Genomic DNA, 20,361 nt, shown 5'->3' on the forward strand with positions numbered 1-20,361 from the left:
CAAATCTGCAATGCACGGATAAAAGTAGCAGGCGGTCTAAACCAGATGCCTTCCATTAATGAAGTGTAAAATAGTTTTAGTAGTCTGATTTCATTCTTCCTACTGTGTGCACATTGCTCTCTCTGGTGTTGCCATTGTGTAATTGTTTTCAGGACAAGCTCCACAAATGGAACGTCACTGTGCGCCCGGTGTAGCTGAGCTGTTAGATATGCTGTACAGTATTTGGGTGACATATTTGACAATGTGCTGCTATAAAAAATGCTATCTAGGGTTTTCCAACCTGGAGAATGAAGCCAGGGTTTCCCGCAGCACTTTGCAGTCAAGGTGGCCGCCTTGGCAAAACACACCTGCTGCCTTAACTAAGTCATCAAAAAAAAAAAAAGTAGTCCACCGTGTTACTCTGTCCTGTTTTCTCCCTTTCATTCCAAACCGTGACCAACACCACTCTCCCTTCTCCGCAGAACGCAAAAATAAGAAGAAACGTGCCATGAATCTAAAAATAATCAGTTTTTATAGTCTTTACATATGTGATATGCCTCCGAATCAGAGCTAGTGAACAGAGGTGAGCGGTGCAAATATCCCGCTCCTCACTCTCAAGAATCAATCAAATCGCGAACAGCCACAGCTCCGTTTAATTGTCAGGTGTGATGAAATGCGTTCATATTCCACCTATGTCATAAACGTTGCAGGCCTATGGAAAGGTTTTGTGGTAGGATTGTCCAATGGTCAAGTTGTTGCTTCAATTTGTGTTTTAATTTATGCGACGCACTGATGCTGGGTTCATCAGTTTTGCGCAAGTTTAAAATGTTTAGCCGACTGCGCAATTTGTCATTTTCGTTCTATAAGTTCCACTTTTCATGTCATGAATGTAACATGCCTATGATAAGGCTTTGTAACTGTACAATATGGTCAATATATTGTCTCAATTGTGTTTCATGTGACGCGCAGAAGCTACATTCATGCATTGTTTTGCTACAGTTGAAAATGTTTCTGCGTAATGTCAGCTGTGATCAAATGCGTTCATTAAATTCCTCTTTTATGTCATAATAACAAGCCCACCATAGGCCTCTCTTATGTTCAATCAAATTCGCTTTGCCCACCCGTTTTTTCTGTGCCCACCCATTTGAACATTTCTGGCTACGCTACTGTTAGAAAAGAAACTGATAAGTCATACAAGTGTACTATTCCTACAAAACAACTATATACTAACAATGTAGAGCAAGAATAACCATGTGGTGACAGTTTCAGTGAGTAAAGATTCATTTTGGAATCTAAGAGGACACATTTCGCGGAAACATGAGAGTGTGCTACGGAGAGCAAGGAAAAACGTTTGCAATTTGAATATGCTTCATATCAAGTAGAAGGCTAAAGTAAAACTTGGATGCTAAGCCTATATTCTTTAGGCAATTAATCCCACTGATCCCTTTAGTTTTAGTCTTAGGCTATGTGTATTTACGTCAGGGCTTTGAACCGGTTCAAGGAACGAAAGCGAAAACCGGGAACTTTTTGTATTTTACAGGGAACAGAAACGAAACCGGAAACTTTATTATTTTTTATGTTCTGGAACAGGAACACTTATTTAAAAATAATGGTAACCGGTTAATACCGGTTTTATTTCGTTCCTCAAAGTTTTCGTTGCCTAATTAACTAAAAAAAAGTAATTATTTTCCTGCGCACGTTACCATGACGGCTGAGGTTCACTTCCTGTGTGACATCACATCAGACATTCGCTGACTGAATGGAGAGAGAGCGGTGGATTACAAAGTCTCCACTCCACATCTTAAATAAGAAGTAAATTACGATCCATCGTTAATTACAACGCTCATTCCAAACACAATATCAATAGCTATATTTTCGACTCCACGTTAATGATGGACTAGCGAACATTAGGCCTACTGGATGGCCTTTCCCCTGACAGTTGGAATTTGTTGTTGCCCGAATGGCATAACCACGTGTCTTAATAATGTCGTTACGTTTGTGTGGAAATTTTCTCTTTTAACAATAAACTACACATTTGAAATAATTGTAGGCCTATTTAATTATTATTATTATTAATAATATAATTATTATTATGTAATAATGGTTGTAATATTATAACATTTGGTTTAAGCTGGATGAGAAAGATGTGACATAATTCTATAGCATTAAACAGCTGACAGGAACGAAATTAACCGTTCCGGGAACAGTATTTTTTTGTTCTAACCGGTTCGGGAACGTCAATTTATTGGTGGAACTCATAACCGGAAACGTTATAATTCCGTTTCTGTTCGGAACGAACCGATTGGAAAAACAAATCGGTTCAAAGCCCTGATTTACGTTGCCAAGCGTGTTGCACTATCTTTTAAAAAGTAATATAAGTATATAGAGATCCACCGATAGATCGGCTGGTGACCGGAATTGGTCGATTTTCACGTGATCGGCCATGACTGGCAACCGGCCGGTCAGTCTGAGACATGCCGATTTTATGCCGGTCAAATGCACTCGCGCGCTGCAATTGTAACAACACCCAGCTGAGTTTGCAAAGTTTTAATTAGCTAAGTAGCTAATAGGCTACTGAGTTTTTCTATGCAGCGAACGCTGTGCTTTGCCATATTGCGTGGAATTTACTAAGCTGTCACTTCATTAGGCTATGTAAACATCGCTCATCACCACCCGTCCCTGCCTCTAATTGCGTGCCTACAGCTGAACCACAAGCGCAGCTGAACGGAGATAACCGATTGCAACATTAAAAATAATCAAATAGATAAGTTTAGCTATCATGATAATAATAAGTCAACAAGCAGCGACATACAGTAGGCTAGCCCTATAGTTCTACTCCAGAACTATTTACTGCACGTAGACTAGAGCTATGCCTTAAAATACCCTAGTCTAGCAGATTGAGAAGTGGATGTCGTGAAAGTGAACAAATGATAGCCTATTAGAAAGGCAAACAAACTTTAAAGTTGCTTTTGATATAGTAGCCTATAACTGATGCTGTGAATACTGAATCAGCTGTCTCTGAAAGTTTCTATAGCCTAATTGATGCATTTAACCGGAATTTGGATTTAAGTTTTCACCGCAAAACAGACGTGCGCTGTTTTCATATGGTGGAGCATAGGGCTGTCACTTTACGTTTGAAAATCGATTGCACAATCGATTGGACCAAACAACACAAAAAAACTAAAATAGGAAATCGATTTTAACCAAATATGTACACTATTAATTTTAAACAAATTAAACAAATAAAAAAGATAGATGTAACAAAATTCACAAACAAGAATATAAGAATATAAAAGAATTCCAAAGTGCAGTAAGAATTGCGAAAGCTAAAAAGAAAATTCCCACCAATTTAACGCACCTGAAACAGCTGTTTTAATCAGCTGCTGTGCTGCTCGTGTTTTGCCAAAAAATGGAGGACAACGCGATCAACCTGTGCGACATAGAGAGACGAGTGATAGGCCCTAATAACTTGAGGAGTTCGATGTGGAAGTACTTCGGATTTTTGGTATAACTATGGAGAAGAACAAAGCGGTAGGCTATGCAAACTGTGCAATCGAGTTCTACATAGCCGAAATTTGTTTGACATTTCTAATCGTAAACACAGACACAGCTACGTTGAAGCCTGCAGTCATGTTTGTCACTGATGTAATGGCAGTCCACTCGGCTTATTGTTTTTCGAGAATGTTGCACTCCTGTTTGTCATTGTGCACGAAACTTCACGCCAATAAATCCTTCAAATAAAGCCTGTTAGTTGTTTGTGGATTGGCCATAATGTGGCGTTTAAAATGGAAACGTCTTTAGACATAAAAAATCGATTTTACAATCGATTCAATGAACACTTATGTCTCAAAAATCGAACAGGATTTTTTCACAAAAGTGACAGCCCTAGTGGAGCACCTAATAGCTATTAGCACTTCTCCTCCCCTGTGTTTGCGTGATAGCCTACTCCCACTTTTTGATCCTTTTTGTGTGAGTGGCCGTGTCCACCCCTGTGTGTGTAGCGTGTGTGCGTGTTCGGTATTCATGGTCTGTGTCTGTCTATGGCCCTGCTCCTGTACAGATTGCTAAGCTAATAAAAGCGGCTGTGAACCAAGCTTTGGCGAAGTCCAATTTGTTACAGTGGTGTCAGACGACTTCAATGGAGGCCTCTTCTGGGGAAGGTGACCTGACGCAAACAGCCCTTTTTAGGGCTACTAAGAAGCCAAGCAGCGCCTGCTGGAGAAGGCTGAGGAGGCGGAAAGTGGTCGTCCAGGCCTGGCTCCGATCCGCTCAAGAAACCCCTAGCGAGCTCTGCAGCGAAGACAACATCGACCGGCACGAGGATCTGCGCGACTGGCGCTACGCTTGGAGGTCGGCAGAGCAAGAGATCGACGACGACGGCGGCGACGTTGACGAGGGGCCGGTCTTCGCGCCGGAGGAAGAGCGGGATCTCGCACTGGTGGCGGACGAAGACAACAGCGAGCTAGCCGGGCGGCCAGTGTTCCAGTGTTCCCGCTGGGGGAGCTCCTGCGCATGGTGGCGGCCAACCTCAGGCCCTCCTCAACACGGAGGCTACTGGTCACTCCAAGGCGGGGGCCCTTTGTTGCTGGGGCGATGGAGGCGGACGAGATGGAGCGGCAGCCTCGGGGGACGTGCCTGGTTTGTCCCCGACTGGGACCAGGATCGGCGAGCCGACTTTTGGGTGGGACAGAGGGTGGGCGCCCTCTAAAATTACTCTTTTTACCTTTGGGCACGTATGGGGGGCGCCATGCTGAAGAACACTTGTTCTTGTTGGCCGGCGTCCTTGTAAAAAATAAATAAATAAATAAATAAAAAATGGTTCAATGTTCAGAGTCGGATAGCATGGCCTAGCATTGGGGGTCGTGGCCTCGACGCGTCTGTGGCGGAGTGGAGCGGCCGGGAGCAGCAGGGGACAGCTCTGTGACAAGGCAGCGGAGAAGGGATGCCGACATCGGTAGCTGTGCGTGAGCTGCTGTCCCGGCTGGCGAGACGACGGAGCGGGGCATTGAAGGTGCGTGTCAACCGACCGGAGTGTTTCGGTGCTCAGGGCCGGGGAGTCGACGGCAGTGGAGGCGACACTCGGCGGACGCGTGACCTGTGAGTGGTCGCTGAGGAGGAGCTGTGGACGAGCGGCGAGAGCCAGGGGATCGCCAGCATGCCCATTTCGGGACGCTGGCGGTTGTGGTTCCCCAAGGAAGGTAGGCTCCTGTGGTGGGTGCGCCTCACGGTGTACGAGACTGTCTCGGACTGATTTCGGAATGCTCGTGCCGACGTTAGGCTACAGCTGTAGTTGATTGCCGAGGACGGCAATAACTGAGTCGGGGGAGCTGTGTAACGTCGGCACGCTGGACTATGTGCTTCAGACTCTGTGACAATGCATTCTGGGATACGGGGGAGAACTCTGGGTGTTGTTTGTGTATGGTTATGCTTTATTTACTGTTTTAATGTCCGTGTTTTAGTGTAACGTGTTGCCCTTTTAGTTCTCTTCGTGTGTGATCCTTTTTGTGTGAGTAGCCGTGTCCACCCCTGTGTGTGTAGCGTGTGTGTTTGTTTGACCTCCCTTGCTTGTTCGGTATTCGTGGTCTGTGTCTGTCTATGGCCCTGCTACTGTACAGATTGCTAAGCTAATAAAAGTGGCTGTGAACCAAGCTCTGGCGAAGTCCAATTTGTTACAATATGTTCCATGGTAGCATGTTCAAATGCAAAATTGTTCTTATATCTTTAGTTGGATATTGGATGTGAGAAGAAAAAAAATGGGTGTTCCATAACAGTGCATTTATATTAGTAGGCCTAGTCCATGGACTAGGCTGGGTGAACTCAGCCTGATCTGCCAGCGATTCCTTTTTTTTTTTTTTTTAAGTATATTTTTTTGGCCTTTTATGCCTTTAATTTACAAGACAGTAGAGAATGACAGGAAGCGAGTGGGAGAGAGAGTCGGGGTGGGATCCGGAAAGGACCACGGGGCGGGAATCAAACCCGGGTTGCTGGCGTACGGTGCAGGTGCCCCAGCCAGCCACGCCACAGCTGGGGCCCCTTTTCGATTTCTTAAAAGATTGAGCTTGGTCTGGCGAAAGCCAGACTAACCATGGACCTCATAGTTGCAAAATGCAAGGGAACATGAATCAGCATATTATTTGCACAAACAATAACGGACAGTAGCTCTTCAACTTGGCCCGTTAAAATGTGTATGAACAGTCTAGCAACGCATTTCATGAAGGCCCTTTTGGAAATGTCAGTTATTTGCACCACTGGGTAAAACGGCATTTTGTTTTAGACTACTGGTATTTAATTTGTGCATTGACAATAAAGCTGAATATCATATGAATATAGAATATAGAAAATAACTATTTGTGTGTATGGTGTAAAATGGTTAGAGGAAATTAAATTGGAATCGGCTATCGGCAGGTCAAACTCTATGAAAAATTGGAATCGGCCCAAAAAATTGCAATCGGTGCATCTCTAAGTAAATAAATATAAGAAAACACCACTGAACAGTAAAGACTGTAGAAGATAAAAATACTAAATAAAACTAAATCAAATATCCACAGTGTGCTTAAGGATGATTAAGCATGAGGCGTTTGCAGTGACAGGGCAGGGACTGAGCCTGTGATTCTGTATGCATGGTAAGGTGCTCTATGAGAGTGAGTGTGCAAATAAGTAAATGCAACAGTGCAAGAATAAAGTCTAGAGACCAGCAAAAAAAATGGACATATAAGAGAATAATGTAGCCAAAGTAATATAAAAGACTATATCAGTGCAAGAACAGGTTGAAGTAATAGGGTTACAGCCATTGGTCAAGTATTAGGTATTAAAGGAGAATTCCGGTGTGATATTGACCTAAAGTGTGTTGAAACATGATACAGTGAACGTATGTCTCATAGCTCATCTCCTCAGGTACCTGGTGTGCCTGCAACGATCAAGGAGATCCTCAGCTGGAAAGGTTCAGGCGCTGAGGAGATTCCAAAAGGAAGTCTCCTGAAACAATATCTTCCAAAAGGAGTTATGAATGTTGTCAAGGGCTCAGAGTTTTCATGTATGGGGATTTGCCAAAATCCTGACATAGCATCCAGCTTTGAAAATACTACTGCTCCATCTTGCTTTGCAAGTGTGTCATCCACAGCAGGCAGTATGTGCCGCTCACGGCGCAGGCCTCATTGAGCCTGGTCAGATCCACGCAAATCCTGATGTTTCCATTAGGCTTTGGGACAAACACCATCCCTGCACACCATCCAGTCGGTTCGTGCATCTGCTGGATGACGCCCATGTTTTCCATCCTCTGGAGCTCTGATTTCACTTAATCCATAAGGGGCAACTCTACACGTCTAGGACAGGGCGTATGGCATTGCACCATCGGCTAACTCAATCTTATAGCTACCTTGTAGCTCCCCTGAGGCTGAGAAAACTTTTGGGAACATGATTTTACATTTGTTTCCCATCTCTTTTACTGCTGCAGCAGTGGTAGACCCTGAATAGCAGAGAGACCTAACAGTGGCATTACTAGATCTTTTACTACAAATGTTTCCTGCTCGGTTTTCTTTTTGCCCTTTTTAAAACATGCTTTGAATGTACCCAGTACAGTCAGTGGTTGATTGTTGGGACCGCTTATTTTTTGTGCATTCTGTAAATCACCATCTCTGGCTATGTTTTTTACCTTTATTTTGTCTAACTTTAATTATTGTTTTAGCCAATGTAAGGTCATAACTGTAATTCCCACCATGATCCGATCTCTAATCATTTCTTTGAGCAGAACGCCATATTGACAATGCTCCGTTAGCTTATGGACATCATATAGTATACCATATAGTACCATATATACAGTAAGGGTGTCCCTGCTCCAGCTCTCCATCAGTTTGGGGGTCCCTGGCGTGAAAAACATTGAAGACCCCTGTGCTATTAAATTTATCTCTCTCACCCAGGGCTGTGCACATGTCAGTATATTTTTTCCATCCCACTGTTTCCTCTACATTTATTTCAGCATGGCAGCCCGCCACGGTTTAATTAATACCGCCACAATATCAGAATCAGGGCAGACGTACAATGTAGTTGCAGTTGCTTTTTAAATAATCCTGGCAACGTATCCTCCCCTGCTGGCTGCCGCTCACATTGCAATTTAACAATAAGTAGCCTAAAATTAGTCAGAGGTTATTATGGCCCGTCCAGTTTCACTTCACATATTATATATTGTATTGATTTAGCCTATTTAAAACATAAACTTTCTTCTCAGTGTTTCCTCTTCATTTAGCGTGTCACTGCTTCAGAATTAGGGGAGACGCAAAATACTGTCCGGAAGGATAGTTGGCTAAATGCCCTCCGCTGGCTGCTGAAAATTGCAGTTTAACAATAAACAGCAATGCTAATCCAAGGTACCTGTCTAGTTTTATTCCATAAATACTGTATATTGTTTTATAGACGTTAGTGCCATGCACTATCAAGAGCTTCCATGTGCTATGCATGTTTGTCAACATCGCAAAAACTACAATTTTCGCACAACTTGGTGGAAAGGTGTAGCACAGGCTAAGGAAAACCCATTCATTTCTGAAATTGATCGTATTGAAAGTATTTCCCATATCATAGCCTATTAGCTCGCTCGCAACAACAGCAAAAATTAAACTGGAGAGTGGATGGCTCCGCGAAGACACCGCTGTTACATTAAATGCACACTCAATCGCGATTTGACGCAGTGAAAAAGCAATGACTGGTAGTAACGAAGCCGCAACTGTTAAAAAAACACTGCATCCATCTTTTTGTCATTCAATGTCAGCGTGTTCAAAACGTTGTTGCTTTTCTCCCCCATGAAGTACAGTAGTGAGTTGATTTGGTACTCCTCACTCTTTTCTGTTAGTCCAGAAGCTACCCTAAATTGCTCGAAGCGTCATAGACACTATCAATGTGTAAAAACCTACACACTACAAACCCATACACTACAAATGATGACAGGGACATCTGGCATGATTTCCATATGTAACATGTCTGGACTCACCTTGATGTGTTTTGCTGTTTGATCACAGGTCACTTTAGCCTCCTCAAAGGTCTTCAGTTTCTTCTGTAGGGGCTGCAGTTTGATCTTGAGCTCCTCCTGGAATAAATAACAGACTTCACTGCAGACTGCAGCATCTCTACATTCAACAGTGATGTTCATTCATCTCCAAGTGGATTACAGGTGATGGGTGTTGATTATCCCCATAATCAAAAGACAGAAATGATCGAATTATTAATGAATAAGGTGGTGCTGTTCATTGTTCATGTTTATACTAGAGCTGTCAATCGATTAAAAAAAAAATTCATATATTTTTTGCTGTGAAAGTATTTTAAATATTTAAATTCAAATGAATCATTGAATAATCAGCATTAGTGACATTAAAGTTCAAAAACTCTTATTATTTTCACTGTTCAAATAATGGCCATAATAATCTATGATATGACCTAATATGCTGAGGAAATAAATTCAAAAGTACACAAGGCATTTCAGGCCACAGATATAACCTAGGGGACACAATGAAAATAAATTAACACTCCCCTCAATGTCAACACTATTTTTTTGCATTGATGTGCGACTTTACAGTTGACGAACTCCGTTGATATGCAAATTCCTTGCTGCAGACATTGCAGAGGACTTTATTTTAATCAACACTTTATATTTATCACCATCAGGCCGTTTTTTAAAAGTAAATGTTCCAATCAATGATCTAGGCAGCACAATTTCTTCTCTCTCCTTCATTTTACAGTCTAATGGTTACTGACTAGAATGGCTCGGGGTCAAAGGTCATACGGAATCGATTAATCTGCGCTATTTTTTTTAATCAGTTATTTTTTCTCAAATTAATCAAAATTACTCAGTTATTTTGACAGCCCTAGTTTATACTAATCATAAAAAACACTCTACCTTACGGTCAATTGCTGCTTCACCAACAGGGTGAAATTTGTGTCCAGTGTGTTTTTTGGAGTCTCGACACACCAAACACACAGGCTGTTTATCCTCCAGACAGAAGAGTTTGAGTTTCTCACTGTGCAGACTGCAGAGCACCTCAGACCCTGCTGAAGCCCTTTGACCTCTCTCCTTTAAGAAGGTCTCACACAGGTTCTTTATCGTTAGACTGATTGGAGGATTTTCCATTGATGTTTTGCTCCTGCAGACTGGACATTCTCTGGAGCCTTTGGTGTCCCAGAACTGCTGAAGGCAGACTTCACAGATACTATGACTGCATGAGAGGACAACAGGGTCCTTGAAGATCTCACAGCACACAGGACAGGTAAAGTCATCTTCCGAAAAAGATTTAGATGCCATTGTTACCAGCAGACTCTTGTTTGCAATAGCAACTTTCACAGTTTGCCTTCACTTTCAAATTCACAGTTTGAAGATCATGAAAGTTTCTGAGAAAGGAAACACAACATACAATTCACAAGGCTCTCATCTTCATGTACATGCACTTGTTAGTTTGTTAGAATATAAAACCATTTAGTACACAATCTACGTAATAATGCTAGCCGCAGCCATATTGTTGATATAGCCAATGCATAGATCTTTAACAGATCTGTCAACTCACTTTTTTATTTATTTTTGTACAAAATTTTACATGATTGTATGTTGTGTAATATATGGCTGTTCTAACAACAGCAATAAGAGCCCTGGAGTTCGTTTTATGCAATACCTACTGTCAGAAAACAGAAACGGAAGGAGAAATGTAAGCAGTTCGCCGACCCTGACTCAAGTGACTTGAATGTCTTTAGCTCCTGCGATATGTATACTGATGTATGAACGACATAGTTAGGCTATAAATAGCAGAGTAAGTTACTGGTGACAAGAATGACGGATATTTACTTAATGCTATTGGGTCTAATACAGAGGTGGGCAAACTACGGCCCGGCACACACTTTAATCCGGCTTGCCGGGCATTTAATTAGGTTTTCATAGGCTGCTTGCGATTTTTTTCCTGCGATAGATGACGTTTTGGTTATCTTTACTGCAAACTGCTTTTCACTCTTCTTAGAGAACGTTTAAAATGTCAACGTCAAAACAGCATGTTACATAAGGATGATATTTTCTGTGTCCTCTATCTCCATTGCAGCTAATTCTATGCTACTCAAATAAATTGTGAGCGCGTCTGAGCACGCATGAGAGGGAGAGAGAGCGGCAGGTTCCAACTGGCTTATCATTGTTGATAATTAATAAAAGGAAATCATGAAGGCAACAGTAGTTCCCAATAGTTCCCATTTATAAACTGTGAGAAGGCACAGCAATAAGCACAGCACTAGCCATAGGCTATATTTGAATGGAGCTGGCAAAAGATCATTATGTGAACGAGTAAGTGACAGTGCACCATTTATAAATTAATTAGTTAAACAGCATCAAATTAGCAGTATTTCTTATGAAGTTCATATTTTAAAGCAAAACTACTGTGTCATTACTTATTTATTTATTTTTGGGGTGGGGGTGGTGGGGGGCAATATATAAACCCAATGTGGCCCTTGAGCCAAAAAGTTTGCCCACCCCTGGTCTAATAGATATGGGTCGTTCGAAAATCGATTGCACAATCGATTGGACCAACCAACACAAGTTTCGAAAACTAAAATAGGGAATCGATTTTAACCAAATATGTACACTTCATTTTAAACAAATTAAACAAATAAAAAAAAATAAAAAATAGATGCAACAAAACCCACAAACAAGCAGAAAAATAAAATAAAGAATTCCGAAAGTGCATAAGGCATTGCGAACGCTAAAAAGAAAATTCCCACCAATTGTACGCACCGGAAACAGCTGTTTCAATCGGCTTCTGTGTTGCTGGTGGAGGACGCGAAAAATGGAGGACAACGCGATCAACCGATGCAACATGAGAGAGACGAGTGATAAGCCCTAATAACTTGAGGAGTTCGATATGGAAGCACTTCGGGTTTTGGGTAGATCAAACTATGGAAAAGGACAAAGTGGTATGCAAACTGTGCAGTCGTGAGTTCCTACGTAGGCGAAATTTGTTTGACATTTTTAATCGTAAACAGCCACGTTGAAGCCTGCAGCAATGTTTTTTACTGGTGTTATGGCAGTCCACTCTGCTTATTGTTTTTCGAGAATGTTGCACTCCTGTTTGTCATTGTGCACGAAACTTCACACCAATAAATCATCAGAATTATTGCTGACTTGTGCGTCTTCAAGCGCCCTCTTTACGTTCGTCCTAATGCCTGTAGTTGTCCGTGGATTGGCCTATAGGCCTTTTTGGCGTTGAAAATGGAAACGTCTTTAGACATAGAAAATCGATTTTACAATCGATTCAATGAACACTTATGTCTTAAAAATCGAACAGGATTTTTTCACAAAAGTGACAGCCCTAGTTCACACCGATCAAGCTTATCTTCTGTTGATATCGACGAGATAAAGTACTGGCAGGGATGCAAACACATGTGTGGTGAAAAAAGAGTGTAATACGAAAAAACACGAAAAAAGGCCAAGAAATCTATATATATGGATATATAAAACCATTATCATGGTTAAGGTCTTGTTGTTGCACATTTACTAACGCAAAATTGCAAACTATTACAGTGATTTCATTGCATTACTCAGCATGGTTGCACGATGCTAGATTAGTGTGGTTCTATATGCAGTTGTCATCTAAATGCAGTGTTTTGTAGGATATTCAAAGCATTTCACGTTCATCACTCATTTGTGGCATACGCCTGTCTTGAGTGATCGCTGTCCCTTTAAATGTATGGGATTTTAAATGACGTTTTAACTCCGTGCTGTTTTGTTGATGGACATCACTGTTTTTGATTCTGTTTTCCTACCGTTTTAATAACAAATATTAAGAAGAGCTCTTTAATTTCATTGAGTTTAATCGAAACAATGTATTGTAGTGCTCGTGGTGAAGTGGCTGTTCCAACTAAACTTGCCACGTGAGGTTAATGGCAAGGGTTCCCGACACACAATCCATAGGAAGCACGCACGGAGAGTTGAAGTAAATTAGATGTTGTATTTATTCAGACAATCCGGTTGACTTTCAGGTATGGACAAATTATGAAAATAAAAGAAAACTGAAGCGGTAGTTTGCGGTAATTTGCGGTCTGAAAACTACCATCTTGCCATCTAACCCGCTGAACACTTTGTGAATGGCCTAATTAAAGCCACCACTTCGCGCCACAGGCATGTGAAAGGGGTGTGTCTACTACCATGTGACAGGTAATCAGGTAAGTACGTACAGGTAACGCACTGCTCAGGGTAATTAAGGTAAGTATGACATTTCTTAAATTAAACTATATTATTTCGTTAACTGAAAACCACATTTCTATAATGTAATAATGTAAACTAAACTAGTTGCACTTATTCCACAGATAAGTTCACAAAACCCAAATATGGCTCCTACATTCTGGCCCCTAATTGTCAATGCTAAGGGATGACAATTACCAAATATACACAAAATATGGAGCCATAAAATATATTAATCAAACATGCTAACTGAGGTCACGTCACAATTCAAATCAGTCCACAGCCATATTCAAGCATCAAAACATTTTTTTTTCCTTTTTCTTTTTTTAAAAAAAAAGTAAACCCAAAGTTCATAGTGCTGGTCCAATAGTGCTCAATCCCCCCAAAGTCCATGGACGTGTGCAAAAGTGTCCAAACACAGTCCATTGACTCCTGAGAGTCCATGTGTCAGTGTGCTGCAAGGGTGTGAAGTCCATGTATGTGCATAGCAGTGAGTGTAAGTGTACTGTGGATATGAAAGTCAATGAATGCATGTGTGGGCTGGTGTGTGAGCACGCAGGTCAAAATCTGTAGGTTTGTCAATATATGTGGATGCGTGCAGGGGCATGGGACATAGCTCATAGGCCTGGCAGAGCCAGCCAGACCTTCAAGCCGATTCCTTAGCTTCCAAAAGCAAGCAAAGCTTGTCAACTATAGTTTTGGTATTAGTCCATTTTGCCGTTGCTGTATCAAAGTGAGGTATTCAATAGTCCAAAAGACAAAGGAATCGCCAGATAGTGTTGATGCAGGAGTATGTTCAACATACTCGCCACTTCCAGGTGAATGGCTCTGCTCGCCAGACAGGTAAAGATCACTCCCCATCTCCTCACAAGGGAACGACCCATCTTTACCTCAATAGGTCCAAAGTGGTCGATGCCTACATGTGAAAAGGGTGGCAAGTCTAGAGGGACTCGGTCCTCTGGCAGGTCTGCCATCTTTTGGACTCCGACTTTGGCCGGCATTGATGCTTCACTTAACCTGCCTCCAATCCTCAGGATGCCCTCATCTAAGATCGGATCCAGTTTAGATAAGGAGCTGTCCACCGTGACTGGCCTGGCTTTTCTTAAGAGTGTTAGCTCGGCATTGAAGCGACACTGCTGTTCATAACAAATGATCGCCTTTTCTGCTTCGTCCAAATCATCCACAGTTAAGCATTGTTGCTCACCTTTAATTTTGGATGTCACATCTTTGTTTTTCCGACTTCGGAGCAGAAGGAGCCTTTTGAGCTTCAGCAGCCAGGCAACAGCTTTGAGAAGTTTCTTCCATGAGGAGAAGTACTGAATCAGGGAAGAAGTTGCATTAGTTTCCAGCTTTAGGCAATTTACAGTAATATCCTTAACCCTTAAGAACGTACCGTCACACTGGTGTGACGGCCGTTAACTATCCGTAAAAGCGTACCGTCACACTTTTGTGTTTGGAATGTTGCTACATAAGTATTCTAATTGCTGCTTAACAATGGGCTACCACTTGTTGGCTAACATGGGCTGACATTGTACATTCTCAAAGTCAAAGATCTCTCGCAAATCACTTTGCCACTACCATTTGGTTATGTCCACATTTTGCAGATCTAGTTTATATTATGATTGTGTGGTCGGGCTATACATGACAAAATCCACGGAAGTGGCAAGTATTGGGAAGACGTTTATTTACAGGAGGCTACAAATGTTGCTAGCTTCACTGCCATTTATTGCCATATTTCTGAATGTCAGTCATTACACCAAGCACAATAAAACAAGCAAAATTAGTGCTTTTTTAAAAAATAAATGATGATGTTATTCAGTGTTTAGTCAAATCTCATGGCCACTGATAAGAAGAAAATCAAAATGACCGCGAAATGTACGGAATGCTGGAAACAAACATCGTTCATTCACGAGCTATGTAGCTTTGAGTAACGCACGCGGCTCAGGAAACATAGTTTGCTACATTCATGACATTAAAACTCGCACAAGAAATGCGCATACATCTTTATCTTGTCCCATTATAATCACAGCTTTATTTGCGCAATAGCAGTGCATCCATCAAGTCCGTCAATGCAAAACATTACAGCGACCGGCATCTCGAAGTTCATTCATTCAGAAAACAATCGTAGTATTTACAGACGCTATACAATTTCATCGATAATATTAGTCATGGCACATTTGAAAAGGCGTCAGTTTACTGATGAAGAGATCAGGGTTATTTTTACATCTAATGACGACTCTGGTGTGGACATTGAACATCCGTCTGAGGTAAGAGCAGAGATATTCGCGTGTCCTGTTATCCTCGTGACAATTGTAACACGTTGTCAGCGCGACTTCATTTGCGTAATCAGGTGCATGCATGCAACACATGTGATCCATAGCTGTCAACATTGAGCTTTGAAAATAAGGGAGATTTCCCGGGTTTCTCACGCAGAATACGGGAAAATGTCAACATTCGTCCCCCTATATTAATTTGGTCAACTTTATACAGCCCTAGCAAGGCTAAAGTTCTGTAGCCTAATCGATGGCCCTGTGCACTGTCATTCTCTCTCCTGCGCAAACAAAATGTGTGCGTTCCAAGTAGCCTATAGTGCGTAATTCTTCTTCATAAAGTTGAACAAATGCATTTGGTTATTTTAGATATTTTAGAGAGAAAATATAAATAGCCTGTCATGCAGTTTATGGGCTTTAGTGCAGAGTTGGGAAGTTATGGTAGGCCAACTTGGAGTGAATATACAAACAGGGGAATTCTTTCCCTACTCGTAGCTGAGTGGTAGGCCGATACACACAGCGTTCGGCCGTAGCCTACACTATGCAGATGCCACTGAATCGTGCTCTCGTGCATCTTAAATAGTCTCACTGTCGCCTTCAAGCAAGCAAAACGATGCTTTGAAAACATCTGTTTCGTTGGAAGGGCAAGGGTGTAGCAACAGGACAACAGTACAGAGACTGACAAGTCCGATGGTAGAGCTAATGTTATGAGATTGTTAAAATACGGGATATTTACGGGAAAATATTAAAACGGGAAGACAGCGGGAAAAAAGTTAAAATACGTGAGAAACCCGGAAAAAACGGGAGGGTTGACAGCTATGATGTGATCACATGATGAAAGCATGTGTGTGTGTGGTACTTTGCAATATTCACGTGAAATAAAACAGATCAGGCCATGCTGCACTGCATAGATTCTAGGCCACCTAATAATGACTATAGAATGTCAGTGTAGAACGCTAGTGACGCAGCCCAAAAAACTCACCCAGTGGAGTACGTTGGTTTAAATAAAACCTACGTTCTTAAGGGTTAATTACCTCAGGATCACTGTGGGGTAGCTGGCCCAAGTCCTCTGGTGCATCAGGCCATGCAGATTCCTCCCTTGAAAGGAAGTGAGGGCCATGGAGGTAGGTCACCGTTCCGTAACCTGCTTCACTTGCATCACAGACATGATGCAGCCGAACAGTCCTTACTGAGCCAAAGCTCTCAGGTTTTATACACCTGTCCATTTTAAATCTGTCCAGCTGACTCAGTTCTGTATTCCATCGTGGCACCTTTTCTGCATAGCTTTTCTTGAGTACATCTTCCATGAATGTTTTGTACTCATTTGCATAAGCAGAATCCATTTTGAATCTCCTAGAGACACCCACTGTGCGCTGTGCTGGAACTAGCTGGTTGTTAGACAAAGTTACATCTTCATCACAAAAAGACAAAGGTAAGTGATAGTGGTCATTTTTAAACATAACTGACCTTGATGTTAGATCCACGAATCTCCCGTCCTCAGACATCTCTTTTTTCTTCTCATATTCCTTTTCAGGAAAATCATTGTTGTGTTGCCTGAGGAGCAGATTCTTGATGTTCTCCAAAGAGATCCGATTAACTGTGACTGACTGTTTGCCACATCTATCCATAGCAGGACAAGAATTGAGTGGGCCATTGACCACCCATCCAAGCAGCGTACAGAATAGAAACTAATGTGTTAGCTTATGGCTAATGTATATGAGAAATCCCATGGACTTCAGTCCATTTACAAAAGGGTTACATGAGAAGAGTTCTTTGTTTACAACTGACTATTAAAATACTTAAAGGCAAATGTTTTTTCTCTCCATATAATACCATGTAGGAAAAAATGTGACTGTCTCATTAATGCTACGTGAACAGAAGTACAGTAGCTGCACAAAATCCCAAGTAGGCTACGTCTGGATCTCGCTACACAAAATAAACATTAGGCCTGCGTGTGACAACATGGACCCACTAGCGATCATGTGACACTTGCTCTGCTGCAACGGGGCTTCTCTTACATACACCTCCTGGATTTAGTGAATGTATGGGGTTTCAATGCGTGATTTTGAGTTTTTTTTATTTTTTTTTTATGTAAATACTCGATAATGTAAATTTGCACATCGTTAAAACAACAATCACGATATTATCGCAGACGATATATATCGCCCACCCCTAGTTCTGACTGTTAAGTACTTGCCATGGCTCCATTGGCTTTGGCACATCCATTCCAATCAATATTTCTACATCAGCGTCAATGCTTTGCAGTGTTATGCCACTGAGATAAGGCCATCTTTTAATGTCATTTTGTGTAAACAAATTGTCTTTTGACACAGGGATATTAGCTTGTGTGTACACTCTGGGCAGTTCAATGAACCTGCTTCCATCAATGTTTCCTACTTCAAGCCCTGTGAGCTCGTAGCACCTCACCGTTTGCTCTTGTCCCATTGTTTGTAGAACAACCTCTGTTCTGCGTCCATTGACATTCAGCTGGTGCCTGATGTTATCTGTGCAGAAGGTGGCTGAGCTGCCTGGGTCAAGGAAGGCGTAGGTCATGATGGTTCTGGAGCCCTTGGATGCCTTCACTCGAACGGGGGCACAATGGCTAGTGCGCAGTGTCTGGCCCCTGTTGCGTGATTAGCTGTGATCAGTGCACTGTTGACAGCAGTCTGCATTCTCACCGCTTTCTCACTGTTGATGTGTAGTAAGGTGGGATGTTTACACTTGCATGTCTCACAGATCATTCTCTTAATACAGTCTTTGCTGAGATGTCCCTTCTTAAGGCAGCAAAAGCAATGTCCATTTCTCTTCAGGTGTTCCACTTTATGTTCATGTGGCTGTGACTTAAATTTTTTGCAGTCAGTGATATCATGTCTATCTAAGCAAAAGCTACATACAGACAAAGATTCAACATGTTTGTTGGATTGCTGCGTCTTAGCTGGCTATGATGGTACCTGCGATTCAGCTGGCATTACAGAGGTCACGAAGCTGCTACCCCTTCTAGGTGTCTTCGTGTCAGGTTTGGCTTTCAAGACTGGACTTTTACTTGGTGGAGGATCTTTAATGTCACCAAACACTGGATGGAGTAGTACACTGGACTGATGTTCCAAAAACTCCACAAGATGAGTGAATCTCGCCTCGGCGGGCATCCATATGCATACAACTCCTCACTATGTCTTTAGCCTGTCCTTCTGTAAACTGCTCAAGAAAATAGAGTCTATCTTGGCAATTACTAGTATTGTTCTCAATTGAGTGTTCAAAAGCAAGAATGAAAGGTTGAAAAGACAGGATCACCATTAAAAACAGGTACATCTCTTTTGGGCAAGAGAGAAAGGTTCTGTTGTCTCACCATTAATTCTGTGAGGTCCTTTTGTCTGTGCAGCATTTCAGTATCAGCAGCAGGGTCATGGCTGGACTCAAGCTGTGGGCTGGTGGGAGTTCTGATGCTCCTGGAGCTGCTGTGCAGATGTCGTAATGCCTTTTGCAGTGGCGTTTTGGGCACAGTTGCCACAGGCCTAAACTCAAGGGCAGAGGCCTCAGTCAGAGTTGGTTCAGCAGGTTGTTGTTTGCTTGCATCCAGGTACTCATTCATGGCATCCTCCTGCTCTCCACTGTCACTTAAAGCCTTCAGCTTTGCATCTGCCTCCGCTAATTGAGCTTGTATCTCCATGAGCTCCATTCTAGATTTCAGGGCCACTTCCTCCATCTGAAGTGCGTGCAGCGCTGGTAATGCCTTGCTGCGGGCCTGAAGAGCAGCCATTTCAGCTGCAGCAATTCTTGCTGCTGACGAGGTTTTAGATTGTGGAAACATTAGAAATGCTGTCTTTTGGTTCAACAGTTAACTGTAGTCTATGTTGTTCATTTTTCCACGTTTCAACTTCTTTAACGAAGTAGTCAAAGTTCTGTGCTCTCGGTTCATACCAATCAACAGTGTCATTTTCCCTCTCCTCCACATGTCATTAATGATTGTACTGATCTATGAGTGGATTTAAAGTCCTCAATGCTTTGGTGTAGCACAGTGGTCCCCAAACGTTTTCTTCCAAGGGCCAGCTTACTATGCCTGGCTGTAAGAGAGGGCCAGAGACTCGGAGTATATCAGAAAACCATAAATAGCTTAGTGCTGTGAACAACAGCAGTCTACCTTAGTTGAATATTCCATTACATTTAATCTATACAGGGCTCCAGACTAACTTTTTGCACTGGTTGCACTGGTGCGCCTAACTTTTTTTCTTAGGTGCACCAGCACAAAAGTTAGGTGCACCCAAATTTTCAACCACATCGCATTTAACACCGCAGCAGGTTCACTTTTTTTCCTTAATTACTGTCCTATGACTTATGATTTACAATTCTACAAGAAAAGTAACTTAATGAAGTGTTGGTGCTTTAAGTGCTTCACGGAGCTGAAATTTAAACTTAAAACATCTCAAGATGTATTAAATAAAAATAACAGTGAGTAAATTAACAGTGCACGTCTTTTAACTGCACATCTCATGGCTCAATGTTTTACATACTATCCTTCATGATCTTTAGGCCTTGGCTAAACCAGCTCGCCATGCTAGCATCTTCCATAGAAATGTATTTGAGCACAATTTAAAGAGATGTTCCAAGTAGCCTGGGGGATTTTTATGTGATTTTGCAATGATGATTGCAATAATCATTTAACAGCCCCACAATGCAATTTACTTTTTAATTTTAGTATTTTTACATTTTCAATAAGAACATGGTTAATGCAGTAACGAAATGGTAGGCCTATTATTATAGGCTATTACAATGACTTGCCATGCTCGATCTAAATGTGTCCACTCAATTCACCGTACACAATGACCACTGTATACATGCAGGGAATATTCGGGCTTTAAATGTAGCAGCGATATTCGGTTTGCGCCAAATACCGGATTAAATTGATTGATGCCATCAGAA

At 41.9% G+C, this 20,361-nt stretch overlaps 1 protein-coding gene across 1 annotated transcript in view; it reads right to left on the reverse strand.

The window, feature by feature from the left end:
• The window catches only part of LOC143100698 (E3 ubiquitin-protein ligase TRIM35-like), a 44,078-nt gene that overhangs the window by 9,698 nt on the left and 14,019 nt on the right, over positions 1-20,361 (reverse strand). The window contains exons 3-4 of the mRNA XM_076264104.1: positions 9,863-10,350; positions 8,960-9,055 (exon numbers count right to left, since the gene is read on the reverse strand). Coding sequence (XP_076120219.1) covers positions 8,960-9,055; positions 9,863-10,264 — 498 coding nt within the window. The 5' untranslated portion in view covers positions 10,265-10,350. The remainder of the gene's footprint in view (positions 1-8,959; positions 9,056-9,862; positions 10,351-20,361) is intronic.

Source organism: Alosa pseudoharengus, unplaced genomic scaffold (genome assembly GCF_046254945.1).
Source record: "Alosa pseudoharengus isolate Yale_2024_CS ecotype anadromous, Long Island Sound unplaced genomic scaffold, YU_APseudo_1.1 YU_APseudo_1.1_scf_3, whole genome shotgun sequence".
NCBI lineage: Eukaryota > Metazoa > Chordata > Actinopteri > Clupeiformes > Clupeidae > Alosa > Alosa pseudoharengus.